Source organism: Procambarus clarkii, chromosome 44 (genome assembly GCF_040958095.1).
Source record: "Procambarus clarkii isolate CNS0578487 chromosome 44, FALCON_Pclarkii_2.0, whole genome shotgun sequence".
NCBI classification, from domain to species: domain Eukaryota; kingdom Metazoa; phylum Arthropoda; class Malacostraca; order Decapoda; family Cambaridae; genus Procambarus; species Procambarus clarkii.
The window spans coordinates 20,004,348-20,027,382 of NC_091193.1; the positions used below are offsets into that span (position 1 = coordinate 20,004,348).

A 23,035-nucleotide genomic window follows, 5' to 3' on the forward strand; every position below is an offset into this window, starting at 1 on the left:
AAGTATACAAAATGAACAAGATAAACAATTCAATTTCTTTCTTTATTATGCACCCCATACCCATCCCGTGGGCGGTGGTGTAAAGGATTACAGAGGCACATAATCGGTTCAGGAACTGAACCCTCTAGTTCGTTTAGCTAAGCAAATAACAATCTTTTGACGCTAGTCACAAAATTATTAATCTTATATATACATGGACACACTCTCATACATACATACATATATATATATATATATATATATATATATATATATATATATATATATATATATATATATATATATATATATATATATATATATATATATATATATATATATATATATATATATATATATATATATATATATATATATATATATATATATATATATATATATATATATATATATATATATATATATATATGTCGTACCTAGTAGCCAGAACTCACTTCTCAGCCTACTATTCAAGGCCCGATTTGCCTAATAAGCCAAGTTTTCCTGAATTAATATATTTACTATAATTTTTTTCTTATGAAATGATAAAGCAACCCTTTTCTCTATGTATGAGGTCAATTTTTTTTATTGGAGTTAAAATTAACGTAGATATATGACCGAACCTAACCAACCCTACCTAACCTAACCTAACCTATATTTATAGGTAAGGTTAGGTTAGGTAGCCAAAAAAAGCTAGGTTAGGTTAGGTTAGGCAGGTTAGGTAGACGAAAAAACATTAATTCATGAAAACTTGGCTTATTAGGCAAATCGGGCCTTGAATAGTAGGCTGAGAAGTGCGTTCTGGCTATTAGGTACGACATATATATATATATATATATATATATACGTATACATATTACATATATACATACACATACATATCTAATCATCCACACAAATACACACATCAATAATAAGAAGAAATGTCTACATTTCTTCTCTTAGTTGCAAGTTTTGCAGCTTCGTCTGCAATGTCATTTCCTATTATTCCCACATGACTTGGCACCCAGTTGATAAGTACCCGTCGGCCTTGTCATTTGAGTGTTTGCATTAATGATATGACATTTGTGATCAGATGTATGTTATCACATATGTGTCCTTGTTGCAAGGTTTCAATGGCGGTTTTCAAATCTGTATGTATGATAACATGTTGTCGGTGTTCAGCAAGAGCATGTTCCAAAGCCTTTTAAATGGCTAGCATCTGGGGGGTAGAAATAGCCTAAGCTACTCTATACCTTTGAGATGTATTTCTTTCTTGTCTCAATAAACATACTTGAACTTGAACTCATCTACCTGATTTTTAACATTTTATGCTCTTCTACAATGCTCTAAAAGTAAAGTTTTCCTTTTCTGTTCTATAATTTCATGTTTATCTTATATTTACTTCTATGCACTAGCTGACAGGTATACGTTGTTTATGATACGTATATGAATTATAAATCAGTAGGTATAGCAACCGTTTAATTTTTATGGTAACCAAACTAATTTGTAAAATTATTTGGCTTATGTTTCTGATGCTTTAAGAGTAACACTTGAAGGCAATTTAAATATTTGTAAAAAAAGTAATAATTTATAATAATTAATTGTGTTTGGGGACAGGCAGCCAGTGTATATATACACATTAGGCTTATATAGAAGTCTTCCCTCAAGGTCAAATTCTGACCCTTTCCAGGATGTAACCCTACAACAGGCTGACTAACTCCTGGGTACCTCCGTGGTGTAGTGGTAAGACACTCGCCTGGCGTTCCGCGAGCGCTATGTCATGGGTTCGTATCCTGGCCGGGGAGGATTTCCTGGGCGCAATTCCTTAACTGTAGCCTCTGTTTAACGCAACAGTAAAATGTGTACTTGGATGAAAAAACGATTCTTCGCGGCAGGGGATCGTATTCCAGGGACCATAGGATTAAGGACTTGCCCGAAACGCTACGCGTACTAGTGGCTGTACAAGAATGTAACAACTCTTGTATATATCTCAAACAAACAAATTTAAAATATGGCACTTAGTGAAAATGGCGATGGGTCAAATTTTACCCAAACCCTCCTACATTTTTCAAAATACCGGAAATATCGCAAATCTGACTCATGAACGTTATTTTTTGGTCAAACTCTGGCTCATTGTACATATTTGGAGTTGCAAATTACGACGTGTTTACCGAAAATATGGCAATCAGTGAAAACTGCATTGGGTCAAATTTTACCCAAACCCCCCAACAGTTTTCAAAATATCGGAAATCTGACTCATGAGCGTTATTTTTTAGCCGAATTCTGGCTCATTGCACATATTTGAAGTTGGAAATTACGAATTGTTATACTGAAAATAGGGCAAATTAGTGAAGACAGCGATGGGGTCAAATTTTACCCAAACCCCCCTACAGTTTTCAAACTATCGGAAATATTAGAAATCTGACTCATGAGCGTTATTTTTTAGCCGAATTTTGGCTCGCTGCACATATTTGGAGTTGCAAATTACGACTTGTTATCATTATAAGGTGAACAAGGGCATTAAGTAACAAGAAATGCACCCAACAATTTCTGTCCAGCCCGGGATTTGAACCCAAAATTCTTGATTGAGAGTCGAGAACGACAAAGTAGTACTGTACAGGTAATCATATCATATTTCCATCTTTTAGATATTTTAAGAAATATTATTATTCAGTGGTTTAGCTACCAACTAGGAAGCAGTAAGAATAAAGTTATCTTGATTTTTTATTAACATTATACTGTTATATAACATTTCAAGACATGTTCTGTCCTTTGACTAGGCAACTCAGAAAAGGCGTTCTAGGAAATGCAAAAGTTCAAAAGCAACCTCAACCATGATAAGAATTATAATGATCCACTCAAGACGGGATGCATGCTGTTCACTTAAGTGGCTTTTAAGCAGCTCCATCAGCTCTATACAGTGGTTGAGTTTCACATTCATCACCTGCAATATATTGCTTGAGGTTAGAGAAAGTACAATATGCAATCTGTGTACAAAAAAGTAAAAGATAATGGAGGAACCAAAGCAGACATACTGTACATAGTATGAGAAGGCCTTTATATGAAAAAAGTATTAAATGCATATGTACCTGTGAAATTATAATATTAAAACACAAATCTAATTTATGTCATTGTATAATGCAGCTGTCCTGTTTAACATTTAACCAAAATGCAACTAAGGATAACTGGAAATATCTTCAATAACCAAGATCATGTGCAACTTTTACAGTAACTGGTATTAGGTACCAATTAAAAGCTTTCTGGAGATTTTGGCCATCTTAGATATTTCCAGTTATCCATATATATATTTTAAAGTTGTCAATCTCTACTGTATATGGTTGGTAAAGAAATTGAAACTTGATTTCCTAAACTGCAACCAAAGGCCTAACCAGATGAGAGAGTTGCAGAAGACTCACCTAAATGAACTCCTAAGGACTGTTTCAAGATACTGTAATGATATTTATGTGCTGGGAAAATAAAATGAAAACGGAAGCAAATCTTTGTCAACTATAAATGGAAAAACTTAATAGTTGTGAATTAGGAATTCTGTAATTATATTTGTACAAGAAATAATTTTGTATATTTTAATTTTATTCACAATTACATAATATAAATACAGTAAGCATCTCTTGTACATGGAATGGCATACTCTTGTTGGAGACAAAAGGCTAAAGTTTTTAAGATTTCCTAGTAAAATGTATTGCACTGTGCATAGTACAGGTTATGCAGAATAGCTTGGTTGAATTAGGATCCACCAACATACTTACTTTAATAATGGCTTTTAAGACCCAAAACAGAAAAAGTAATAATATTTAATAAATTCAGTATAGCAGTTTCCCTTTAGTGTTAGGGGTGATAATCATTAAGTATGACTTGCAAGAAAGATATTGGGTAATAAACAAGAAACTATTATAATTTAAGGAAACTTACAGAGGTACGCTTGGAAACACTGAGGTGATCTGAAACTCTTTTATAAAGTAGCTCCAAATCTTCATGATCCCAGTAGAAGTCTGGCACATCCAAAAGATCCGAGCTCAGATTTATGAGATGACGGAGGGCAAATAGCTGTCCCATTCTCTGCAACACCTGGTTCTGGCTCAGCACCACATGCCCCGTTTTGCTCAGCTCCTGATGGCGATTTAGCAATTGCTTTATGTCACAAAAACAAAATCTTTTCAGGTCACCAGTAACCTTTGCATTTATGCATATGAGTGCTATACTGTATATACATACAGTATTTTTACTTAAATCATAAAACTGGGGATAGAAATGATATGAAAATTATGTACCAATATACACCTGCCAAATAATTAACTACAGTACTTTTAAGGTACAGTACAGTCAGAGCATTTAACAAGAGTTGCATATTTGAATCTTTGTATGGTTTCATTAATTTATAAAAAAAACATTTGTTAGTATATTCTTATCAGTGCATAGTGTTAGATTATTTAAAATATATCAGCCATGTTATTGTGACATTATCAGCAATACAATATATGCTTTCGAGTAGGAAGATTATCTCTGAGGTTCATTTCTTCACTTTTGGATAACGGATGCAACACAACTGGCATCTTTCTATGGGTCTGTCATATCTATGTTTAAAACTGGTCAATGATCTGACCTAAACCTCCTCTTCCTTCAATTCAATTTGTGTTTACTACTTATAAACTGAAGGAGTACGCTACTTCATTACATTCATATGGCTCATCTGTGTTTCTAGTTTTTACTTTTTACCTGAGAGCCACTAACACTAGTGGCCTCAACGAGGACAGGAATGCAGCAGCTTGTTGAAGGTCCCCCCCCAAGGAAGGCCTTGATCTTTTCCAGTTGTACTTTAAAAGTTAAGGGTTTTGACATTTAGAGCTTCAGTGGGAAGGCAGTTCCATGGGGTTATAACCCTGTGAATGAAAAAGCATCTCCTGTTCTCAGTCCTACATTGTGGCTTGTTGAGCTTGAAACCATTGCTCCTTGTTTGTGTTGCATCTGACCTTTTAAAGACATTTTCTGTATCAACATCCTCCAAATTTTTCAGTATTTTAAAAGTTTCAATGAGATCCGTCCTGTTATGCCTGGTCTGTAATATTGTTAGCCTTGTGACCCTCAACCACTCCTGATATGAGAGTTGACTTAGCTGCTCTGGAGAAAGTGCAACACTGGACAACAAAAATCATTCCAGAGGTATATCCTTCTGAAGATGAGGTTTCCATGCTTGGATACAATAATCCAAACCTAGAGATGAGCTGTAATAGTCTGCCATTGTCCACTTAATGTATTTCAGTGGTGTATATAGCATGGAATAACCATGTCTCTTCCTAGATCCTCTTTCCTTCAATGTTTGTAGATTCAACTCTAAGTCTGTCCATGCTACTCAGGTCTCTTATGGTATCATCCTTGTGGCAAGTCTCAATACCTTCTAATTTTTTGTTTCATAAGATACGAGTTCTATATTGATGCTGACTACTCCAGGACTTGTCTAAAGTTTCCACATACTGTATTGCATTCTGAAATGTTCTTTGCTTAGTTTCCAAAAGGCTGTTTATGTCTATTAACTTTGCTGAAGTGCACACAAATTCTATTTATGTGCACTTCTGCAATAAAATTTGGCATGATGCTCACCTCTAGGTGACTGAGCTACGACATGGTTAAAAGAGTTGAAACTGAAGTTCTACTGAACTTACTGTGTGTGTAATGATGTATGGGCGAAGAGGGAGAACGGCCTATTGACAAAGCTCGAGTACATGGGGAAAATGTGTAAAACCCTGGTTTGTCTCTCGGAGAGGCTGCGGGATCCAGTAAGTTCAGTAGAACTTCGGTTTCAACTCTTTTTAACCATGTCATAGCTCAGTCGATTAAGACTGAGATGCTCCCGGACGCAGGTTCGAATCCTCGTCACGGCCCTTGTGGAGTTGTTCATTTGATACATCACTTTATTGTGATTTCTGTGTGTAATGCTCAAGTATTGTTAGTTGTTTGAAAATTCAGAAGATGAATTAAGCAGCACATAAAAGAGTGTTCCTAATGTTATAGTGTGATAATGCAAGCTATAAGAAGGAACTCATAATGTTATTCTGTTTATGCACTTGAGTACACAACACAAAGACTGAAGGCTTCCTACCTCTGAAACATATTCAATATTATCTATGTATTTGTCAAGTGATGATTCCCATATCCCAAGTTTAACAGACATTGCCATGGAATTACTAAAGGTGTACTTCTCCAAGTCTGTCCGGCCCTCTGGGTTCAGGTTGATTTTGTCGTTTATTAATCTTGTCTTTGATCTGATAATACAAAAAACCAGCGTTGAATGTAATGAAACATCATTTTCTGGACGAGTTCCGAAGGCTCCCTGAAGCTATCCGAAATGATGTGTACTATATTAGTTTGGAATCATCAGTCACAGGAGTTCTTATGCCTACCGGGAACCGCGAGCCAGAACCTGGTCCCCTCAGAGAAGCGCAGAGAGCAATGGTCTATGAGAACTTTACTTTTATAGTATGTCATAATTGCCATCAACTGGGAAAGGACCCAGAAAGGTAGGTGAATCAAAACAGTCTATTTTCTGGTTAACCTGTGCAATCTACATCCCAAAAAATTAAGGTAGTAAGGTAGGCTGCACCAGCTGCAGTTCACCCGCACCCAGCCAGTAACACTCCCCCACCTGTGGCAAGACGGAAAGTCCAAGATCCCCGACGTACCTCAAGCAATGAAGTCCTTTAGTGGGGAGTGATTCCCAAACACCCCAGGGCAGATAACCCTGAAATGCAAGGGTAATACTTTCAGAGCACCTAGGGAAGATTATTCTATGCTTTAAATGTAAAGTGCTCATAGGCCATTGCTCCCTGCGCCTCTTTGAGGGGACCAGGTTCTGGCTCATGGTTCCCGGTAGGCACAAGAACTCCTGTGACTGATGACCCCAAACTAATATAGCACATATCACTTCAGATAGCTTCAGGAAACTGACGAGGCTCTCCACAGAAAAAATGAATAATAAGGTATTGCACAAAAGTAATAATACAAATTTACCAATGGGCTTATAAGTTGCAATCTAAAAGCAGCAAATAGTATCAAATCCATAATAAAATACATCCTGTGAAGAATTCTTTTCTTCAGCCATAAAATAGTTTGCTTCTACACGTCCAAGTTCCTATACAATATATCAAAATATATTTTCAGTTACATTTAATGTAAGTCGGAGACATCAAATGCCACACAATATACTACATAATTTAAACATTGAATAGTAAGAGGTACCCCGAACAATTTAGGAATTAAATGGCATCAGCTCATCAAGAGGACTGCTTCTGAGAAAATCACCCCTAACCTAGAAGGGCGAAGAATTTTATAATTTCGTACAATATCAATTTGATATTATATTTAGTGAAACTAATAAATTTACATAAACATTATTCTGAGCATATTCTGATAATAAAAGACCCATAGCTCTGAAAGAAAACATTTACAATATAATATAGAAAATATGGTGCATTACAACGACGCACTGTCATACTTTTGCAAGTGATACACTGGTGGCGCCACAAGACAAGAGCAGCACAGACCAGTGACCAAAGAGCTGAAACTCAACCCCTGCAAGCATAACTTGGTGAGTACAGAGCACCTGAACATAAACAATGACTGATGGATTCATTCATAATCAAATATTTAGCTGTTACAATAATGGTATTTTTTACAACTCCTTAAAGTACAATGATACAAGTAATAACTAAGCTAAAAAAAAATTTGAAGGGCATAAAGTCTAAAATGATTTTTTTTATAGTGATGTATGCTTTAGGGATGAATTAATGGACAATGATAAACTGGAAAGAGAATGTCTTCAAATGAATGACAGGAGGAGGAGGAGTGGGTGTGGAGAACACATGGGATGTGCTAATAAGGATGGGTGCAAGTGGTTTCTAAGAAGGTAGCAAATTCATCTGTGCATAATGTATATGGCAGTGAATGAGGAGCACTGTATGTCTGGTCTAATAATGAAGCACTGGGGTGTTGCTGTGGATGACTGCTGCAGTGTGGTACTGTTTATATATATGTGGTCCTATATACAGGTACAGTATTGTAATGTGAATGATGATAAAATGAATGAGTAACATTTTTATTGTTTTATTATTTGCAAAACTTAGCAATTGTCTTGCATCATATTTCACTACAAAATTATGAAATACTGTATAATTACAATACAGTATTTGCTAACATCTTCATTAATGTTAAAAAATCTATTAATCCCACAACTTATTTCTGAAGAATGAACAAATTATATTAAATGAACTAAGAATTAAAAACAAGGTTACACTTACGGTCCCTCATTGTACCTGTAAGCGAGGATCTCACTCTCCTCCTCCACTACCTGCTCATTGTACTTCCCCTCTTCATATTTCTTTAAAAACCTGAGAACATTTGCACGTTCCAATTCTGCCACATTCCAGAAAACAACTGAACCCTCTTTGAAGAAGTAAATCTCCCGTTGTTCTGATTCTAGTTGATAAGTAGCAACCACATGCAAGACATCATTTGCATCTGAAAGCAAAATTATGCAGAATATCATTCAAGGTATAAAATATATTAATGGATATTAGAATTATAAATTACATGGTATTGGTTAAAAGTGTGTAATTTCAAATTATATTACAGTACTACATTTAGTTTGAAAATTATTCTACAACACACACAAGTTTAAGTTTCATGCCAACACTTTCTTAAGAACTTGAAAAATTATTTCATAATTTTTAAACATTTCCCTTAAAATAAAAACTACCAAGCAAAACTTTAGGGAATACAGTACTGTAATCACTTTCAGTGGGGCTACAAAACTCAAGAGTTGGTTACATGATATAATTATTTCAGATTTTAAGTGACTGACTGGAAAGAAACCTCAAATAATAAAAGGAATGGAGAGACCTGAAAGGCTGCTTTCTGATTGGCCCTTCAGTTATTTCCCTAACCAGGACCTAGGTCCACCCAAGAGTATTGTTTACAAGCTAGGCTCTACTCGACAATCAGCCAGGCTCTGATAAGGAACTTTTAAAATGGTTATGCCAAACTCCTGCAAGTAATAACTGGAAACACAAAGAAAAACAATTCTGGTTTTGCTGACTTCTGTACTGAAAGAACTAGGTACATGTAAGCAAGGAAAGAAACTGTTAACTCCAATATAGGTGAAAGAAGAGTCTGCAATGCCAAAAGCTGGTAAGAGGGGAGTGGACTCCAGCAGGAACATCAATGACACCCAACAATGGACCGATAGAAATGCATGTAAGACTGAACTACAGTAATACCTTAGAAGTCACCTTGTGCTGGTGTCCAGTCTGCATTAATGTGTCTGGCAATGACCAAGCTGATGAGGTGGCTAAGTGTGTTTCTGTCACCTTAATTCCCTAAAGATGTTTCCTTTATTATTATTTACTAGAGATGTTGGATTGTTGCTAGTAAGATACGCTTTCCTGTGTATTGTACAGTATATATATTGGTCATGTTGCCCAAGATATTTCTAGCAATTTTTATCCATAGTGGTGCAAAGCAGTTGAACATAGTTGTTATTTCAGAGATAAAAGTATATCTATCTCTAAGGTCTTGTACATTTCATTCAGTATGTTTATTGTATGAATGTACATAGACTCTAGAATGTTTAGTGCGCTTCTTTTAATATAAATTTCATGCTTCCTTTTGCTTTAAATCTAGGCTCAACAGCCAAGTACAAAATTAATGATGACACTTTTATAAATAAAGAAGAAAACTATACAGTAGAGTATAATCAGATAATATTATATGCAACATTTTATCTTGGCTAAATGAAGGAAAAAAGATATCAAAATAGTTCCTCATTTAACATATTGCATGCACAACACGTACCAGGCACTAATGATGACACACTGGAGGAAGCCTGTGGGGGATTACCAGATGTGGTGTGGTTTGTCATCTGAGAAGTCGGGGTCCCTGGTGTAATGCTGGCACGAGTGTAGAGTCCTTGCTGAGTTAACCCATCAAGAAGCTTATCAAGGTCATACTCATCTGCCGTTGCATATGCTGTTACTTGCCATTCCTACCAAACATGAAAGTATTACAAATTATTTGAGACTTGTACAGGAAATTATAACTAACATTGATAAAAAATAAAAATACGCAATCAAACAGGGAGCGGAGGTGGACGAGTGCAGGGTTGCCTCTAAGGGCTTTCTTCAGATAGGTTGGTCTGGTTACCTGTCTTCAAGATTTATGTTCAAGTGGCTCAAATGATGCTAAATACAATACTGCATAATGTGAATAATATGATGATTGTGCAAGCAATATTTCTCATGCAAATCTATTAGCTACAGAATTCTGTCCCTGTTCATCTTTTTGTCTCTAGGCTGATGCCTCCCTTCCCTATAAAAGTGGGACATGTGGTAATGATACTGTATATGTGTATAATATATAGATGTTTAATCATCGGAATGGAGAAGTATCAATTTTGTAAACAAGACAAAAAAGACAAGACAAAAGTAAGACATAAATCTTTAAGCCACATCTTATATGTAAACATTTCAGATGTCTTAATGCTTTTACTACAGAGAAATTTGTTTTATCTAAATACAGTACTCTGGAATGAAGTATGTACTTGGAATGGTACTTAAAGAGTCCATATTATTATTTTTTGTATATATACTGTACAAGAGTTCTTACATTCTTGTACAGCCACTAGCATGCATAATGTTTCGGGCAAGTCCTTAATCCTAATTTTCACACACATACACATCCCCAGGAAGCAGCCCATAGCAGCTGTCTTACTCCCAGGTACCTATTTACTGCTAGTTGAACAGGATCATCATGGAGAAAGAAACTCTGCTCATTTGTTTCCGCCTCTGCCAGGGATCAAACCTGGACTCTTAGGACTACAAACCCCGAGCGCTGTCCACTCAGCCATCAGGCTCCAATTATTCAGCTTCCCTTTTTTATCTCTGTAGGTGGAGGACACACAGTCTTGAACTTCTTCCAAGTTTTTTTATGCACTTTGACCATTCTTGGGCTTTGACCATGCTTGTGGAGAGGGGTGGGGTTCACCTATTGCAGGGTTGTTCCTACAGGTCTGTCTTAGACTTGGTCCCTGTGTTGTCCTCCAGTCTCTAGATCTTGCACAGCTCTATATATCCCATTTCTTCATTTTCACATTTGGGACTTGTTGGATAGGAACATAGTTGTAGAGATCTGGAAGTTCAGAAGCCCAGCCCCTATTGGATCCTCGACTTTTCAGGGAGTCGATGCTTTTATTCCTTGTCCAACATACCAGGTGACTCCATATCTATGGTCCAGCAGGTGGTGGTGTGACAGACTTGACAGATGTCTAAAAAATTTAGATGCCTATAGCTATGAATGTTCCTATTCATTTGAGATTCAAGAATTGGCTGGAATCTTGGGTCAGTTGATCCTCTTACCACTTTTGGGTTCTCATCTTTGTTCTCAATCTGGAGCCTTGGATGCTCTCCAGGTTCATTCATATTGTTCATCGAGTTTCAGCTCCTGGAAATCTATGTCCCGGTCTACCTTGATATATGGTGCAGGTGATGAGTGACAATAATGTGGCTAAAGTATGTTGACCAGACCACACACTAGAAGGTGAAGGGACAACGATGTTTCGGTCCGTCCTGGACCATTCTCAAGTCGATTGTGATGAGGAAGTAGATGCAGGCAATAAATAGGCAAGAGATGTGAGGAGCAAAGTAAGGTGTAGTAGAGGGGATAGTAGTAGGAATAAGAACTGCAGAGGGCCTATTGGCCCATACGAGGCAGCTCCTATTATAACCACTGAATGAGAAGGAGATAGTAATAGGAATAAGAAGAGGATAGCAAGGGAACGTAAGGGAAGACAATGAACAGAAAAAAAGAGAGAAGAGAAAGAAAAGGAAAGAGAAAAAGATAAATGGAAGGGTAAGCTTATGTTAGGTCAAGTTTGTTAGAAAGATTAGAGCATCTTGATATATGGTCTTACTGGTACATACTTTTTTTATTATTATTACTGACCCTTTATTATTATATTACTGACAGCATTACACTAAATGAACAACTACAGCCTTACACGAGGTGGTGGGTTGTGCATGTGCATCTCAGGTAGAGTAAAATCTGGATCGAAAGTAAGAAATTTGTGTCGAGCCAAGGGAGCAAATCCTGTCACTGCCTCTTCTACCTGCAACATACATACAGACCCAAGTATATCATTTATATACAGTATCTACATACCTATCTACCTATACATACATACATTTTACATCCATCGGTTTACTCTCATGCTCACACAATATAGCAAGAGTTGAATTAAGAACAGTAAGATCTCTAGTTACCTATTGTGAGCGCTAAATGTAAGTTATAGTTCAGAGGATTTCCCTTCCTATAATTCATAACAAATTTTCTCTTACATTTCAACAATGTTTTAAGTGCTTGAGACTTGTGTAGAAGGAACACCTAAAATATTTGCCCTAGAATGCCACAAACTGACTTGGCAATTATATTTGCAAATCAAATGTCACTTGCTTTCAATTAAGGAACCTTGCTTTTGTATAGAATATTACTCTATGGTAAAGTGGGAAGTGAAAGTGATATTGAGATCTTACAAAGAGATCCCATTGTAGAATACAAATAATCCCCCACCTGGATCATTAAACACTATGCGTGCTAGTGGCTGTACGAGAATGTAAGTTCTCTTGTACAGTATATGTAAAAAAAAAAAAAAAAAAAATACAGTACATGAACTCCACAAATGGTCAGATGACTGGCAAATGCTTTTTATGTTGATAAATGCAAGATCTTGCATGTGGGGCATAACAATCCACATCACAACTACTAAATTGACAGTACTACTTTACAACAGATAGATGAAGAAAAGGTCCTTGGAGTCAGAATTCATCATTCACTAAAAGTTGCACAAAAAGTGGGAGCAGCAGTAAAATAAGCGAACAAAACCCTGGGAATAATCAAGCGTACTTTTAACTTTAAGAAAAAGTTATATACGTATTATTGCAGCATGTATCACTCATGTATCCTCCTCACCTCATGTATCACTGATCAGTTTCTAGAGTAATTTACTTGTTTAACCACTGCACTGCGCAAAGCGCCTTTAGGCGCTCAGAGAGTTGTTCTTTTTGTTTTTTAATTTGGCTATATTTTAATGTTTTTTAATATTTTCATTACTATTTGTGTTTTGAAATGGAAATAGTTGACTTTGGAAACATTTTGACATTAAATTTACCTGAACATTTGTAAAAATAACAAAAATATGTCCTTGACAATTCCACCAAGACGTTTCTCCCGAAAATAGGTGAGCAGTGCAAGGGTTAAACCTTTCCTGTTATTCACTTTGCCCACTACCTTTTGACAGCTAGTGCTTCTATGGTTTTCACACATGCAACATTCAACTTTAATTTTACTGTATTGCTGCTTTTTTCCAATCCTCTGGCATATTACCACCATCCCATATTTCAGTCTTCTCTTCCGAAATCACTATCAACTCCTCTTTTGTATTTATTTACCAGTTCTCATCTCAACTTTGATTCTTTTGCCCCAAAATGTGAGACATGATCACCCTTTCACCACTTTATCTCAAAGCACCAACATCATATCAGACAGATTGCTGCCGGTTTCCTGTCCTCATTGAAGCCACTAATGGGAAGGTGGCCCGTAGGTAAATTTAGGTATCATACCAATCTCATTCTCAATGTTAATACAAAAACTGATATTTCAATTCTAACTTTTATTACACATTGCAGTGCAATTATAATAACCACTTTTATTCTCTCAATCTAGAACTTCTCACACAGACCCTGAACTGCAATACAAGAAGTTATTCATTACCCCATACCACTATTTAATTCATGCTTATAACATTTACTCCAATACTCTTCTCATCATCAATTATTTTTATCTTAGGCTATTCTCACATAAATTTAATACTGTACTGTATTGAACTTTGATTTTTATAGCTTTTGCAACTGCCATCTACTGTACCTATATTTATATTTTTCATTCATTCCTTTCACATTTCACACTGCCATACGAATCTGGCTGCACTTTCTAGGCAGGTGCAGGACACAAATCTGAGACTATTTTGACTTTGTGGGAAGAAATTTGGGGAAGATGGGTCCTCTGCCTAATCCTTTCACTCGTGGAAGATGGAATGTAAGGTAACCAGGTAACCACATAATGGGGTTGTGGGGTTGCCACATTTTTATACCAACCAACAATGCAATTTTATCATTACCTCCTCTGAATCTGCCAGCTGTTTTTTCTTCTTCCTCTGTGTTCTTTTCTTAGCTTGCAAGGCTGATATCCGACTATGAATGTTTGTAAAGCCACCTTTACTTTGTGACAAATGACGAATATTTGGGGCCATTCCACTTGGAAGAGCCAAACTACCCACTATGACTCGGTTCAGTATCTTAGATGACAAACCAAGTGATGATTGTCTAGAAAGAGCACCAAACTTGTGGCTCCATGGGCAAGACATATTTAAATTTATCTTGTCAAAAGTGGCAAAGTTTGTACTATGGGTAACGGTATTCGGTAAAAATTTGTGAACTTGTGAACTAGGAACAAAATTCATATCTGGTAAGGATTTGCTATTCATCTGACACTGTTGCTGTCCATTCTGGAAGTTCAATATTTTGGCACAACTTGTTGGTAAAGGTGATATCACTGAGCTTGAGGTTATTCTGTGACTGGTCGAGTCATGTTTTGAGCAGTGTAGACCTGCATATATACTTCTGCTTGACAATCGCAATGGAAATACTTCAACAGATAGGCCACACTGTCTAATCAGTGTCCTTGCACACATGCCGTAGGAGGACATTTTCCTGTAAATAAAACATAAAATAAGTACTACATACAAAAATTATTGTGTACTATACTATATATTATAATAAGCACAACCTTTTAGTTACAATATAGCATTTGAAATTTAAATACAGTACTGTATATTATATAATTAAAATACATTTACATAATTAGTATATCATTGCAGCAATGGTGTACATCTGCTGGAGCTAGAACAATTTTTTTGCATCTTGTTCGGTTCAGATGTACCCAATTTTTAAGTTGTTAAATCTTCATAATTATCGAAAATGAACCAAATTCGAACAACTGAAATACTGCAGCATGTCTGGTTCCTAGATAATGCAGTCCGCCTCAAAACTGTGCAAGATATATTGGCAAGCAAGGTGATATCATCAATGACATGCAATTTTGTTTTACTGGATTATCATTTTGTACAAAATATCTCTGCTGTGCTCTAATAAGCTTGACAAGTTCATTACAAACAAACTTTTTACAGTTTCTTTATAATTTAGTTTCATTGGCTTTAGACATAGTATATACTTGCTCTATGTAGAAATCCAACATTCTGCTTATAACTCATTTTGCATGTACGTACTTTTCCCTAAATAAACATTATTATTACTACTATTATTATATTGCAGTATAGGTCATTTATTTGTATTTGAATAGGCTGCTAAGTGTACATATTAAACAATCTTGTGATAAATATTTAATGTACTGTACTGTACAATATTTTCCTGTAAATAAATAAATAAGAGTAATATATTTTTAATACAGTATTGCAATGTACATATGTATTATGCCTTTTATAAAGAACACAAATTCTTCACATGACACAAGAATGTATCATTTGGTCACTTGAAGGAGGTAAATAGACCTTGACTGCAAAGTAAAAAATATTACTTTTGCACATAATGTACTTAATTTGTTACATTAAAATATTAATTTTCATGAAAGCAAGCTACACATAACAGTAAGTCCATAACACTATATTATATCGTGTATCCAGCTAAATAATAGCTAAAAGCTAAATAAATAAATAAATAAATACAGTAAATGTATTTTTTCTGCCTAATTATATTCCCCTTATGCAAACCTGCCACGATAAGTGAATGAGGAGCTTAGAACTAAAATGCGTCTATGTAGCCACACTGACATGTACATGTATGTATACCTATGTATAATGTGGCAAATAAGAATGTTAATATTTACTTAATAGTCCGGCCTGGCCTGGTGAAGGTAAACACTGACCTGCAGCGCCTGCACGCACGGTTGCCAGATTCAAATTGCTAAAAGTAGCGAGCTGACGGTCTAAACGTAGCGAATTTGTAATAAGATTAGCACAATTTTTTGTTTAGTGACTGATACGGGTATCAAAGTAATCTATTATGATATATAGAGTACATTAAACGATTTTAATTGTTTTATTAACATTATCTCTGCATATTTAACCAATATGATAATAGGATAACTTACCAATATTTACTGTTTGAAGCTTAATGGGTGTGAAGTCCTTCCACGTCTTTACAGTTGAAGATTATCAAGATCTAGATCTGCATCCATAGCCTCGTTCTTGTATATTGCAGACTCATATTTAAGCATTGACTTGAGTGGTTCAAATGACGAGCAACGAGTTACATTTTCTTCATGATATGTTTTGATTCTCAAGACTGATGTCAAAAGCTCAAGTCCCATTCCCATTCAAGATTTCTCAGTTTAGTTTTCACAGACGTTACTCTCGAAAAAATCCGTTCAACCAGGGCATTACTGATTGGCAAGCTGTATATTTTCAACACAAACTCAGCGAGGTCAATCGGTATGGGATTGAAGTCAATCAGTATATCTGAAGTGTCGGAAATTTGACTCCTGAGCGTGATTTTTGAGCCGAATTCTGACTCTGCACCTATTTTCATTTTCAAATTACGACTTTTTACACCGAAAATATGCCAATTACTGAAAACGGCAATGGGTCATATTTTGCCCCCCCCCCCTGCAGTTTTCAAAATATCTGAAATGTCGGAAATTTGACTCCTGAGTGTGATTTTTGAGCCGAATTCTGACTCTCTGCACCAATTTTCATTTTCAAATTACGACTTTTTATACCGAAAATATGCCAATTACTGAAAACGGCGAGGGGTCATATTTTGCCCAAACCACCCTGCAGTTTTCAAAATATCTGAAATGTCGAAAATTTTACTCCTGAGCGTGATTTTTGAGCCGAATTCTGACTCTCTGCACCTATTTTCATTTTCAAATTACGACTTTTTATACCGAAAATATGCCAATTACTGAAAACGGCGATGGGTCATATTTTGCCCAAACCCCCCTGCAGTTTTCAAAATATCTGAAGTGTCGGAAATTTGACTCCTGAGCGTGATTTTTGAGCCGAATTTTGACTCTCTGCACCTATTTTCATTTTCAAATTACGACTTTTTATACCGAAAATATGCCAATTACTGAAAACGGCGATGGGTCGTATTTTGCCCAAACCCCCCTGCAGTTTTCAAAATATCTGAAGTGTTGGAAATTTGACTCCTGAGCGTGATTTTTGAGCCGAATTCTGACTCTCTGCACCTATTTTCATTTTCAAATTACGACTTTTTATACCGAAAATATGCCAATTACTGAAAACGGTGATGGGTCATATTTTGCCCAAACCCCCCTGCAGTTTTCAAAATATCTGAAATGTCCGAAATTTGACTCCTGAGCGTGATTTTTGAGCCGAATTCTGACTCTGTGCACCTATTTCCATTTTCAAATTACGACTTTTTATACCGAAAATATGCCAATTACTGAAAACGGCGAGGGGTCATATTTTGCCCAAACCCCCTGCAGTTTTCAAAATATCTGAAATATCGAAAATTTGACTCCTGAGCGTGATTTTTGAGCCGAATTCTGACTCTCTGCACCTATTTTCATTTTCAAATTACTAATTTTTATACCGAAAATATGCCAATTACTAAACGGCGAGGGGTCATATTTTGCCCAAACCCCCCTGCAGTTTTCAAAATATCTGAAATGTCGGATATTTGACTCCTGAGCGTGATTTTTGAGTCGAATTCTGACTCTCTGCACCTATTTTCATTTTCAAATTACGACTTTTTATACCGAAATTATGCTAATTACTGAAAACTGCGATGGGTCATATTTTGCCCAAACCCCCCTGCAGTTTTCGAAATATCTGAAATGTCCGAAATTTCACCCCTGAGCGTGATTTTTGAGCCGAATTCTGACTCTGCACCAATTTTCATTTTCATATTACGACTTTTTATACCGAAAATATGCCAATTACTGAAAACGGCGATGGGTCATATTTTGCCCAAACCCCCCTGCAGTTTTCAAAATATCTGAAATGTCGAAAATTTGACTCCTGAGCGTGATTTTTGAGCCTAATTCTGACTCTCTGCACCTATTTTCATTTTCAAATTACTACTTTTTACACCGAAAATATGCCAATTACTGAAAACGGCGATGGGTCATATTTTGCCCAAACCCCCCTGCAGTTTTCCAAATATCTGAAATGTCCGAAATTTGACTCCTGAGCGTGATTTTTGAGCCGAATTCTGACTCTCTGCACCTATTTTCATTTTCAAATTACGACTTTTTATACCGAAAATATGCCAATTACTGAAAACGGCGATGGGTCATATTTTGCCCAAACCCCCCTGAAGTTTTTAAAATATCTGAAGTGTCGGAAATTTGACTCCTGAGCGTGATTTTTGAGCCGAATTCTGACTCTCTGCACCTATTTTAATTTCCAAATTACGACTTTTTACACCGAAAATATGCCAATTACTGAAAACGGCGATGGGTCATATTTTGCCCAAACCCCCCTGCAGTTTTCAAAATATCTGAAATGTTGGAAATATGACTCCTGAGCGCGATACTTTGTTTATAATAACTGCATATAAAGTACATAATAGAGATGTATAATTGTAGGTATAGAGGTTTGCACACAAAATAAAGCCACTACTATAGAAAGCGGTCTTATATGATATAAAACATTTAATTTTATACATATAACATATATTAACATTATTTAACATAATATAACTGCTCTTGCACTACACATAGATTCAACAACTCTCTAGTATCATACTTTTCCTGATATCCTTAAAAAAATAAGAGTAACGCAAGTTCATAAAAGAGGCGAGATAGCTGACATAAACAATTACAGAACAATATCAAATCTACACTATATATATATATATACATCAAATTGCTCGAAACGCTATGCATGCTTGTGGCTTTACAAGAATGTAAAATCATCGTCATTACTATGTACTTTCCTATCCCCCAATATACCTTCTTGTATATAAATAAATAAATAAACATATGCATATACCTTCAAAATAATTGAAAACAGAATTTACAAACAGCTTTAATCCTACCTTGTAAAACTCAACATATTAAATCCCTGACAGTTTGACTTCCGTTCCCAAAAGAGTACCAATGATGCCCTATTAGTCTGTTTAATATAATCTACAGAACCCTTGACAAAAATAAGTTCTCAATTGGCCTCTTCATTGACCTGAGAATGGCCTTTGATACTGTAAACTATAACTACCTTTTACTTAAACTTCACCACTATGGTATCCGAGGCCTTGCTATGAACTATATCCGTTCCTATCTCAGTGACAGACACCTATATGTAACTCATACTATTTATACTACTCAAAGTATCTCATACCATTTGATCTGAAGTAATTGATAACAGGGTAATCACAGATATAGTGTTGGAGAGTATTACCTGAATTTACCTAAGGGCCACTAATACTAGTGGTTCTCGACGAGGGCAGGAAGCCGGCGGCTTGTCAAAGGTCCCCCCATTTGCCCTGATGATCTTTTCCAGATGGATTTTAACATTTAACACAGCTTTGACATTTACGGCTTCAGCGGGTAGGCGCTTCCATGGGGTTTATAATCTTGTGGGTATGTCCTAACTCTTGTTCACATAATGAACAAGAACAAGTGGAAACAATTCAATTGTTACAATTTGAATGTTCATTATTGGGGGATTCATTACCTGAAGCCACCTGCCGTAGATATTGATATCACAGCATAATTTTGGCAATTAATAATTTAATAATTACAATGTCACATTGGCCAGTGGATAACTCCGGGCACCTATTTACTGCTAGAAGAACAGAGGCATTAAATAATAGGAAACTTATCCAATCATTTCTGTTCCACCCGGGATTCAAACTTGGGCTTCCCGATTGTGAGCCGAGATAAGCTGGAGTTGTCCATCCTGTGAAAAAATGACTTGGATGGCGTCAGTGTTTGTTTACAAATTTAAATCCCAGAGTTGTTGAGGGAGAGCTGCACCACGGCGCCTCCCCATACACCTCCTCTCTTGTCTCCCTGGCACTCTCACACGCTCTCTCCTTACACTGGCACTCTCCACGACTACTCTAGCACTCTTTAAGGTCAGTACTTGTGCTGTGTGGATGTCTTCTACACTAATATCCAGTATGGTGCGAAACTTTGAGCGAGCCTAACGAATTTTACAGCATTGATGGTCTCAACTACCAGCAACCCTAGCTGCCTTTTGGACTATTTTAGAATAGAATACATTATGTTGTGTTCACGGGAGACATCTCCCGTCACGCAGGGTGCAGTCGCACCTCCACAGATCTCTAGTATCAACTATTGATACTGGTAATGGCTAAAAATGGCCACCACTTACGGGCTATTCATGCCAGTGCCACCTTTTGGGTGGCTTAATATTTATCAATCTATGTTGTGGTACTGTTCATTGCATTATAGTGTGTTTGGGTAGTGCAGTGCTTCCTTTGGGCTGTATCCAAGTACAGTAGCACAATGCCTTCTTGGGCCTGTTTACAAATATTTTACTGTGACAATTCGTCAATCTGTATAGGTTAAGTGGGCGTTCTCTAGGTTCTCATGGAGAATGTGGCTTAAATACAAGGATTCCTTTCAATAATATAAGTTTGTGCTCTAGGGTAAAGTCGTTAATCCTTGGGCACTTTATTGGCTTTCTTGGGCTTGTGTTTAGCTTGCGTTGGTTCTGAGGAGCAGTGGCCCGACAACCAGGTCTCTGACCAAGTTTCTGGGTTGGAGGTCTGGTCCACCAGGCTGTTACACACCTGCTCGCAGCCTGATATATGAATCGCAGCCCAGGTGTGGTGTTTCGAGAGGTTTGCCAAGTTATTTTAGGTTTCTTGTAAAAGTTATGGTGTGAATTAAAAGAGGAGACATTATTCTATAAAATGACAGTGGAGTGGATGCAATTCCCACAAATATAGTATAGGAAAAATGACAATGGCCTGTTTTGCTGTGTGCTAGGTGTTAACTCACCCTAATGCTGGCAACACAAATGTGTATTGTGCACATTTTCCACCTAGATACAATGTTATAAATGTGTTGTATGTTTTATAATATAACAAAGATTATGGGTTGTACTGTAATAGGAATTTAGTAAGCTATTAAACATCTTGTAATATTCATCTTTCATCTACACTATAGTCCAGCTTCAGGTCACCTGTACCTTAGAGGATAGTCTGCTTATAACAAAGATTATGGGTGTTGAGAGGAATTTAGTAAAGTATCATTAAACATCTTGCTATATTCATCTCTCGTCTATTCTATAATCTAGGCTAATGTAACCTGTACCTCGAGTCATGTCTTGTCTCATTATCAAGATGATGTCCAAATGCTGGATCATACTCAATATGAGTATTTCATCAGAGGCTGATTAATAATGACATTCCATAACACTTCGGTTAAAATTCAGCAGTCTCTTGAATTACTGTGTTGGCACATACATTACACATGTTTAAGAAGGAATTTCTCCAGGTCTGTGTAAACATGTTATAATATTGAATGAATGAATGTTTATAATATTATGAAGATCATAAGCAAACTGTAATTTAATATTCTGCCTTTAAACCATGTGTGATATTCATCTACTATATATTTCTGCATCAGTATGATTAATCCTATGTGTATGCAAACTGCTATTTGTGTTTTCTTATGTAAGAGTGTGTGTGTGTGTTGTTGAATGAATGAATGAATGAGTGTACTGCACGTGTGTGTGGTGGTAGAGTCAGTCGAGTGCAACTGGAATAAGTCAGTGGTGTTATACATCTTTCTCAATGTATTTAAATAACACAAATGTTTTATTTTTGTTAGGCAAATTGTTGTTAGGTAAGGATTGGAAAGGATAAGGTAAGATTAGATAAGTTAGGCTAGGTTTTTGTTTTGTCTTGTATTTGTTTTAAGAGTGACACTGATATAGCACAACTATTCTTGGAGCCCCTTTTTTGTATCCTGCATGTTTGAGTTGGATGTGGTGTGTGGATAAGTGTGTGTAATTACCTAAGTAATTACATAAGTGTAGTTACAGGATGAGAGCTATGCTCATGGTGTCCCATCTTCCCAGTCCTTTTTTTTTTTTTTTCATATAATGCTTTGATACTACTGACAGTTTTGACCTCCACAACTTTCTCAAACTTTTTCCAACCGTCAACCACTCTGTTTGCAAAAGAAAACTTTCTAATAACTTTTGGCACCTTTGTTTCCTTAGCTTGAATCTATGACCTTTTCTTCTGGACATTGCTGTTTTCAGGAATTCCTCTGTCAAATCAGTTGATTCCAGTTATTATTTTGTGAACAGTAATCGTATTGCCTTTTTTTTCGTATGTGTGTGTGTCCATAACATGCTGATGTTCTAGTGTATGTAATATATATCTGGGGCAACGATTAACCCCTGAAATGCACAGTTTGGGTTGATTGCATGTGTCTGGGCCTAAAAAATGACTTTTGACAGTCCCACATAAGAGGTTGTTGTGGAAACAGGAACATGCTGGAGGAATGACAGGGAAACTTCTGACACGGATGAACAATTTTCTGACAGAAAAATGAGGGCACTAATCAGAGAGAATGTATCAGATTAGAGAAGTGTTACCCATGGAGTACCACAAGATTCAATTCTAGCATAGACAATCAACAGTAATGTTCATTGTCTATGTAAATGATTTACCAGAAAGAATACAGAATTATATGAACATGTTCACTGTTGTAATACTAGTAGGGAAGATAAGAAACAGACGATTGTTATGCTCTTCAAGAAGCCCTGGACAAAATAATACAAGAGTTTACATTCTTGTAAAGCCACTAGTACGCATAGCGTTTCGGGCAGGTCCTTGACCCTAATTTCCCCGGAATACGACCCTGCCGAATCGTTTAACAACCAGGTACCCATTCACTGCTGGGTGAACAGAGGCTACAGTTAAGGATTGGC

At 36.4% G+C, this 23,035-nt stretch overlaps 2 protein-coding genes across 10 annotated transcripts in view; one reads left to right on the top strand and one right to left on the bottom strand.

The window, feature by feature from the left end:
* Positions 1 to 2,672: 2,672 nt before the first annotated feature.
* LOC123745298 (required for meiotic nuclear division protein 1 homolog) lies at positions 2,673 to 16,073 on the bottom strand. Of its 5 annotated transcripts, none has more exons than XM_045725695.2 (8): positions 16,021 to 16,073; positions 14,198 to 14,789; positions 12,023 to 12,130; positions 9,823 to 10,012; positions 8,271 to 8,490; positions 6,077 to 6,239; positions 3,892 to 4,089; positions 2,673 to 2,905 (listed from the first exon to the last, which is right to left on the bottom strand). In XM_045725695.2, exons 2-8 carry the CDS (start codon positions 14,783 to 14,785, stop codon positions 2,747 to 2,749), a joined length of 1,626 nt encoding a protein of 541 aa, XP_045581651.2. In that variant the 5' UTR covers positions 14,786 to 14,789; positions 16,021 to 16,073; the 3' UTR covers positions 2,673 to 2,746. The 5 variants fall into 5 exon arrangements, with proteins under 5 accessions (XP_045581651.2, XP_069156860.1, XP_069156859.1 ...); XM_069300759.1 differs by having other exon boundaries at positions 15,982 to 16,072; XM_069300758.1 differs by lacking the exon at positions 16,021 to 16,073 and adding an exon at positions 15,866 to 15,937.
* A 3,972-nt stretch (positions 16,074 to 20,045) lies between these two features.
* LOC123745297 (nuclear distribution protein nudE homolog 1) overlaps positions 20,046 to 23,035 on the top strand; it is a 129,996-nt gene continuing 127,006 nt past the window's right edge. For 4 of the 5 annotated variants that reach the window (XR_006771316.2, XM_045725691.2, XM_045725692.2 and 1 more), the window contains exon 1: positions 20,046 to 20,198. The gene's annotated coding sequence lies outside the window, so the exon portion shown is untranslated. The remainder of the gene's footprint in view (positions 20,199 to 23,035) is intronic. The other variant, XR_006771314.2, reaches the window with a different exon arrangement.

Coding starts and splice junctions, on each gene's coding strand:
- LOC123745298 (XM_069300758.1), bottom strand. CDS start 15,933: ATGTACATGTCAGTGTGGCTACATAGACGCATTTTAGTTCTAAGCTCC. Junction 10,013..12,022: donor TGCACAACCCACCACCTCGT/GTAAGGCTGTAG, acceptor CATGTTTGGTAG/GAATGGCAAGTAACAGCATA. Junction 2,906..3,891: donor GTGTTTCCAAGCGTACCTCT/GTAAGTTTCCTT, acceptor AATATATTGCAG/GTGATGAATGTGAAACTCAA.